Source organism: Schistosoma mansoni, chromosome 3, assembly GCF_000237925.1.
Source record: "Schistosoma mansoni strain Puerto Rico chromosome 3, complete genome".
Lineage (NCBI taxonomy): Eukaryota > Metazoa > Platyhelminthes > Trematoda > Strigeidida > Schistosomatidae > Schistosoma > Schistosoma mansoni.
Window position 1 is genome coordinate 4,802,148 of NC_031497.1, and position 8,982 is coordinate 4,811,129.

The window sequence follows — 8,982 nt, forward strand, 5'->3', positions numbered from 1 at the left end:
CCATGGAAAACCTGGAAGCACTGGACGGCCAACTCGCCCTATTGTGGGACTCCACAGCAGTGAGCATCCACGATCCCACATCGATAGATTCGAACCGCGAACCGGGACCGTGGATGCGCACTGTTGAGGAGTCCCACAATAGGACGAAACGGCCGTCCAGTGCTTCCAGGTTTTCCATGGTAGTCTAGCTTCAATTGACTCATGATCTCAACTGTATAAAATTACTAAAATCTCCACAAAACTCCCTTCTGATAAAAACTTAATAGTCAATAAAAATAGAAAATTGTAACTAATTAAAAAAACAACTATATTAGTAGTACAATATTTCAGTAATCAGATGGTGAACATTCAAAGAAAATATACTAAGAAAATTACATCAATATATGATTGTTGGGTTACACTTATAAAATAAGTATACAGAATAATTATTAAGTGATAAGATTACTCAACATTCCTTTCTTCACTAAATTTTTTTACTCTTCATAAAATAACATAGAAAATAACAAAATGGCACATAGCGGTTTACACAAATCTTTGATTTTATAACTTAGGGTAACATAACCATAGTAACATAGTAAATATTTTTAATTAAATACTAAATTATAAATCCCATTTCATTGAAACACAAGTAGTTGAGTCAATAAACAATTAATGAATAAGAAGACTTCAACAAGTTACTTTGTTTCTTTATAAAATTAATCTTGACAAAGTATTATACACTCATTTAATTATGAAGCTCATAGCCTGTTTATTTGGAATAGAATAATTCTATTAACAGAGTAAACAAATCCCTAAAAGAAAATAAAACATTAAATTCTTAGTCTAATAATGCCCATTTGAAGATCCAATATCGAATACGTGTATCTGTTATGGAACTAATAGAAGAAGAAGAAGATAAAACTTTCTTCTAGATGGTTATATATTATCCATTAATTCATTTAAAACGTAACTTACATATCTGTTATATGATGTAAAAAACAATTTTTGGAATAATTAGATCAATATTCTTTTTTAATGTCCTATGAGAGTACAATATTTCAGAGATCGAAAAAAACTATTCAATTCTTGATAAACTTAAATATTCTAATGAAATTACTATGAACAATTTATGAATGGAATCAATGCATAAAACATAGTTTTCTTCAAACCTTTTCTTTAACGAATCAGTAAAGCCCCCAAATGCCCTGGTACGGCTGAGAGTGGGGAGAGTCCGCTCCCCCACTCCAAATGCTCTCACATGGCCATGTGCATATACAACCACTGCTAGGGAAGTCCTACTCACTGCTCTCTCGTGGCGGGGGTGTTGTTTACGAAATCGAGAGGACGAAAAGTGAATGTCCGGCGCTTTAACCGTGTCGGTGGACACGGAAAGTCCACCTAGGGGAGTTGAAAAACCCTGATTACAAACCAATGGTGCACATGGGCTCCAGTATCCTGAAGGAACAATCAATCATTGGTCATCGGCTACCATGGGACTGCATCTCCTCACAATGCTTCACTGCATTGTGGATCAGACCTGTAGGTCGGAAGACTGCGGGTGTGGCCCCTTAAGAAAACCCCCTGCTTCAGTTTGGGCACCTGAGCAGTATCACAGCCCTCACACAGGTCAAATGAGATTTGTGTGGCGCATATATACCTGGTGCCCCTTTGTACCAATATTTATGTGTTTAAATAAATTAATAAAAGCATTTTAAAATGAACCAAAAAAGTACTAGCTAGTTTTGGATATTTTATTATAAAACTTAGATCTAAATGACTTTCTATCTTATCCCCATGAAACAAATTATTATATTTTATTTTGTAAATATAAGTAGGGAAATGTCTTAATGATTAACAAATTTTTATCGGAAGGGTTTTTTGTGGATATTATAGTAATTTTAATAGTTGAGATTATGAGTCAATTAAAGTTAGATGTATCATTCAATTTCGATGTTTAGTTGAAGTTAGACATTAACACAGTTAGATGCCGGTCGGCTCAGTGATCTAGAGGTTAAGCGTTCGCGAGCGAGACTGAAAGGTCCTGGGTTCGAATCTCGAGAGGTGGGATCGTGAATACACACTGCTGAGGAGTCTCACAATAGGACGAAACAGCCGTTCAGTTCTTTCGGGGTTTCCATGGTGGTCTAGCTTTAACTGACTTATAATCTGAACTATTAAAAAAGTTATTTTATAATATTTGAACAATTCCCATGCTGTGATTCAGAGCAATATATATAAGCGAACAATATTGTTTTTGAATTTAAATCCTTATCAGGTTTTAGTCTAATATACAGTAATATTTATAAGTCATTTAAATTTATTCGTCGTTTTCCTACTGGCTTTTTTATGGGGTTCGATTCCGTTTCTTACACATAGCAGAAGCTATAAGAATTCGAGTCAACAATCCAAGTCTTTATGTTCATAAAATAGTTTGTAACATCTTTATCTCTTCTTTGGCCTTAATCAATGGTTTTTAGTTTTTCATAATTTCCCATACTCTTTCTACGTTTATTTTCCTTCACCCCCTCACACCATTTTCTTTGTTCTCAAATATACGTTTCACGGTTCAATTATCTAAACACTTCTTATTATGTAATCTTATAGTTCTTATGAATGTTATTTCAGTGTCTACATTTTTCTAATCATTGACCTATTTCCCATTATGTAACATTGATTCAAGCCTTTATTATTCTTATCACAACTTGTACACTTGTAATCACACTACTAATTTGTACTTTTCACTTATTCTGTTTATTTATGTAATCTATTCCACTGTTATCATTAACTCATAAACTACCTTGATTGGTTTAGTAATTTCGTATATGCATATAAATATTAATTTTGATAGTTGAGATCATGAATCAATTGAAGTTAGACCACTATGGAAAACCTGGAAGCACTAGACGGCTGTTTCGTCCTATTTTGGGACTCCTCATGATCTCAACTATCAAAATTACTAATAATATCCACAAAAATCCCTTTTGATATAAATATTAGTTTATTGGAGTAAAGCCTGATGAGGATCTAATCGAAAACAATATTGTTCGCTTATATATGTTGTTCTATTTTATAATAATATAGTTTCCTTTGTATCCTATTTCTGTTTTGCCTACACAAATAAACAAACATTATGGTTGTTAAATAAATCTAAAAATCAATAATATGTTTAATTTAATATGGTAACTAATATAGAACAATCATGTATTGATCCATTAAATCTGATTTAAGAAATACCTTTAAGAAAAGTTATAGACAAAGGTATTCACAAATAATAACACATCGAATACTGAATACCTGAAGAGAAAAGAAATGATGAACTTATTTTTAGAAAAATGATAAAAGTAAGCACATTAAAACATAAAAAAGAAAATAACCTGTATATGTGTTCAAGCTATTTTATTCAGTTTTAAGACATTTCAGTTAACATCTTTTTCTACTGTCCTTCAACAATTAGTCAAGGAAGTACGGTCTTAAAAGATTTTCACTGTAAGCCTAGTTTATTTATTCTGGATTGAGAAGTGGGGTGATGATCTTTCTCACTGACTACTGTGTACTTACAAATGTATTAATTAACTTCGCATAATTTGATTCAGCTAATCTAATTTACTCAATCGGTTAATTACAACTAAGTAGTGTAGCATAAGAACTTTCGTCTAAATTAGAGCGAATAGTTTCACAGTATTTGGGCACCGAGTTGATGTAAGACATTAAATAGGAATAATATATTTGTAAAATCTCAGGGAAATAACCTATTTCCCTGAAAAAGCTTGGACCAGATTGCCAGGAGAAACGTTGGATTTACTTCAAATTCGTTCGCTGAGATTTTACAAATATATTATTCCTAAGTAGTATAGCCTTAAAAATTTATATTTGAATACCTATATCGTTTCTTAGCTACACACTTTTTGATGGTTGACTTAACTTACTCAACTAAACATAAAACAATCAGTCTATAGTAATCTATCAAATATAATCCCCCAAGTGAAAAATGATAAAATTTGGTAAAAGGACGGATGACTGTCCGAAAATTCATCATGTATTTTCATTACACCAAACAGTACTTTTTATTATTAATGGTAATTGAGTCCTCGGTAATGTCACAAAGGTCTCTCAGTGCGAAATATCCTCAGAATAATTTTCAGTAGATCAGTATAGATGTTGCTTTTAAATGTGAGAATGTAACTACAACAAAGTATTGATAATTTTTACAGCTGTAAACATATATGGTCACTTTTGTTAAGCTTCAATTGTTCAGTCCTTTTGAGGTCGAATTAAACAATCTTAGAAATAGATATAAGTAAAAATCTGTGGTTAGTAAATTGTATTCGGATTGTTTGGTGAATTAACCATACTTTATAGCAATTCTCCTACAACCAGTTTTGATATTAGTTGATTTTGGTTAAGCCCTTTTATTAACTTACTAAACAGACAATATTATTCGAACAGTAACAATTCGCATATTTCTCTGTATATTTTAATCACATTCAGACGATCCAATTGGAGTCAGATAAGGGGTCACTAAAGCGGTGAGCCCGACGGGATCATAATTTAATGTCAGCGCGAACAAAAATAATAATTCAACGTTAGTGATGATGTGACATTGATGTGATGTTGAGACTATGATAATTATTTGGATCATAATGTAACGATCGGCTGGATGAATCAATGAGAAGAGTTAACATGAGGACAAAGTATTGATAAGATAATAAATTTGAGTATGTCCATTTTATGCTGCACAACGTTCACTGAGTGCGTCGAACTAGAGATTGAGTTGACTTCGCTGAGTTTGTTCGTCAAAAATATAGAGTGCAGAAGTTTCTTCATCGACGTAGCTTTCTGCGTTAGGTTCATCGTCGTCGCCTGGCCCACCACTTTTGTAGCCCGTGATCTGACCACAGTTAGATCGTTTCTGATTATTATTGAGATATAGATATTGCCAATCCTCATACATAATCATCGACTTAACTCGCGTTAGTGAATAAGGGAATTAAAATAAGTCAAATACGAGAAATGATTTCGAATATGTATATTTTGTACAATCAACATGGCCTTCTCCACTACGCGTCGTTTCGTTTCACTTCGCTCTCTATTCTTCGCTTCTTTCTCTACGTCTCTCTGATTGTATGTTCCGATCAATAATTGTATAAAATATACGTATTCGAAATCATTTCTCGTATTTGACTTATTTTAATTCCCTTATTCACTAACGCGAGTTAAGTCGATAATTATATATGAGGATTGGTAATATCTATATCTCAATAATAATCAGAAACGATCTAACTGTAGTCAGACCACGGGCTACAAAATATTTCATGGATTTATCAAGTGTACTATTGCGGTAACTCAGTTACTAATAAACATTTATAGACCGACTAATGAATTCAACTGTTGCAAAGTTTCTTATCATTTGATAAACCAACATAAATGACGTAATCAGAAATCCAATTATTAGTCTATAATGATATGTTTTACGAAATAATATACAAAACAAACGGATTACAACTTTCTACAGAACATTTTTATTGGACTCATCGAAGTGATGTTTGTACTAAATTAATGAAAGATAAGTGGTCTCTTTATGTAATATTTTAAAATGTACTACCTAAACTTACATAACCACCAAAGAGGTTTTAGTTAAATCAATCTGAAAATTATAAAATAAGAATTTTATGATAACAAAGTTAGGATAAATACTTAGTAAATTCAAATAACTCCATTAGAACCATACTCAGAGGATAAGATAAATTTATTCTATTCCTTCACTGAGTTCCTACCCTTAACATATGACCAAAATAAATTCTCTTACCACTTCGTATTCGGTTGATGAGATAGAAAACTAAACCATTTTACCTTTTAAGTGTTATTTTGTTGTGATTTTCTAGATGATAAAGATAAACAAATGTATGAAATTTCATTAAGTAAATATCACATGATGAGAGGAATCACTTTCCACTTGTGGCATATCTATCTATATATATATAACTGACCTTTAGTTTATTCGCATATATTTTCCTATAACATCAGTTTGTTCTCGATGGAAAATCAATATCTATTATTATTAATTCCATGAATTGAATGTAAAACTTTTCAGTTCAGTTCAATTATTGATACTAAAGTCTTGTTTCAATGATATTAATGAATTTCCAATCATAAATGAATAAAGATTGTTCGAAATATAAACAGTTAACCGATGTTTTACAATTATGTAGTATAAGAATATTTTCAAAGTTATGATGGTAACTTTCAGTCATATAAGAAGTAAAGTTCACAGGATCATAACATGTTAAACAATGAATCGATTTCCAGTTATAATTTATTTTCGAAGAAGTTTTAGAAAATGATCAGCAGAAAAGAAACGTAAATTAGTAGACTCTATAGATTGATAATATATTACATCCAATAAAACTTTCAGCAAATACTAAAGTATTATAAGCAAAGATGGACAATCGCTAGCAGTGGAATCCAGGACGCGCGTTTCGTTCTATTTGGGACTCGTCCATCTTTGTTTATAATGCTTGTGAATTAAGGCTACACCGAGGCAATACTCATAGTATGCACGCACATATGCCAATAAGAAACTGATCAATTGCAGTCCTAAAAATCAATGGAAATATTCAAACAAATAATACCAAGCGAATTCAAATACTAAAGTGAATCAAAAACATTCGATTGGAGAAACTTGATAAAACAAGTGGGAACAATGGAAAAAAATTGATTATTTATCTTATATATCAATCAAATCTGTTATAACTTAATCTTCAAGTAATGCATTGGTAATACAATCCACTTGTACTAGAATATATACTACTGAAAAATATTCAAATAAACCTTTATGTTGAAGTGAACGCAACTGAAAACTACTAACGTTTACATATAGACCCAAGGATAGTTGTTATTATGTTAACAGTAATACATATTCTGTATCATATTGGATTCATATAATTTGTTTTTTGATTGTTATGATAATAATTATCAGTACTCGAAACTTAATGTCTTATCTTACTAGTAGCTATGTATTCAGTTGAAGAAATAATTCTTGCTAGTTCAAATGTATTGTTTAGTTATCTTCTGATTTTAAATTATTTAAAAAAGAATGAGATAACATTGAATCTACCACCGGATTTGAATTATTTGTTCTACAACATTTGGAATGTACGGAGCTCTTCATATGTTACTAAAATTTATCATTGTCAAACATTTCTTGTTCTCCCTGGATTTGTCTAGATTTCTGTTTCTATTATTTGATGTATTATCTTTTAAGGTGACCAAAGTTACATTCTAGGTTGATTAAATACTGGTATGGCTACTTGTTATAACTGAGGACTGATATTATTTATGATAAAAAGGCTATAAATGAATCCCAAGAGCAGGATCGTGGATGCGCACTACTGAGGAATCCCATGCTAGGAAGAATCAGCCGTCCAGTGTTTCCAGGTTTTCCATGATAGTCTACCTTTGATCGACTCATGAATTCGAATATTAAATTATTACAGTCTCCACAAAACCTTCTTCCTGATAGGGTTTAAATTTCATAGGGTACTGTATTTCACATCTGATCTCCAATGAAATAAATAATAAGTAGAAAAATGGAAGTGATTTATATTGATCTTATATCAGGAGTCAAAGTTCATTGCGTGTCGAGAAAAAAATTACCAATCAAATATTAAAAATATTGTGAATTAAAAATTTGTGAAGTTGTAGATGTAAGTTTCAATGTGATCAGTTAATTTTAAATTCTTGATTGAAGGAGATTAAAAACAAGACATTTACAGTATTCTTACTTTTTTTTAAACTATCATTAGCATTATTCAGCATTATGTTTTTGGTAAAATATAGAGTTCTCAGAACAAGGTATTTCAACAAGTTTCCGTTTCTTACTTCTTGGTTGATCCTGGCGACAAATATTGAGTGATCGCTAGTTAGAAGTTAGCAGTATAGTCAATGGACATCTAAATAATATACATCTTTTTGCTGCATATTGTTCGCAACCATGATATCTGTGATTGGGTGCACCTGAATAGGTTGTGGGATTAATAGCCCTAAAGATATATATATATATATATATATACCGAACTTGATCAACACATATTTTGATTGAGGTTCGCAAACTCGTCAACTAACCCACCATTTGTACTTAGCACTCGACGTCTAACCTCACAATATCTCAAATAGTGGTTTTACTATATATAAACAATGCTTAAATAACATATATAATTAGATGCAAAATGTCTTATTCATTTCTGCAGCTTTTATAGGTAATGTTTAATAGATAAAAGGTCATGTTTAGCAAACAGACAAACTCTGTTGTTGTTATTTGTTAGGCAATTAGATGTTACACCTGGCCTATAGAAAAGTAGAGAAATCCGAAAGAGCTATGTTTGTGTTTCACAACTTTTGAATGTAGGTAAAGTGGTTAGTGCATCTGATTAGCATAGTAAAAATAAATAGTTTTCGTACAATATGGTCAATGTATTTTACTTCATTCTCTTTGAGATTATACTGATAAACTTTAGATATTACTTTTACTAATATATACCAGGTCACATTTCATCACCTTTTCCTTCTATGAATGGATAATTTTTTGAAATGTACAGAAGCGTAACGGATAATGTGATGAAAATTTAACACATTCAGACAAATAGTGTTTTATAGAAATTACGAAATTATGACGTTCTACTGCAAGTACCTGAAGAAAGTAATGGAAACTTGATATTGACATACAAATATAAGGATAATTTCTAAGACTAAAGGATGAAGACTAGAATTATGGTATTTTGAATTTTTAATTAGTAAAGTAATAATTACTTATATAAAGAACGTAAATAGTGACGATTATTAGCACATGATAAATTCGTAATATAATTTTTTTAACCGTAAATGTAAAATTAACAACCTGATAGATTAAACTGATACAGAGTTAAACAACTAAAGATTGATTAGAATAATGGTTCATTATCTACAAAAATATTGGAAGATCATCGTGCAGTGTCTTGGATTTATTAA

General features: G+C 31.1%; 1 protein-coding gene across 1 annotated transcript; it reads left to right on the forward strand.

Moving 5' to 3' along the window:
* Positions 1 to 6,990: 6,990 nt before the first annotated feature.
* Smp_202000 (uncharacterized protein) lies at positions 6,991 to 7,203 on the forward strand (the record flags this gene model as incomplete). The annotated part of the gene is made up of 1 exon (XM_018798976.1): positions 6,991 to 7,203. The coding sequence occupies one exon, from the start codon at positions 6,991 to 6,993 to the stop codon at positions 7,201 to 7,203; it is 213 nt and encodes a 70-aa protein (XP_018650811.1).
* Between the last annotated feature and the right edge of the window lie 1,779 nt (positions 7,204 to 8,982).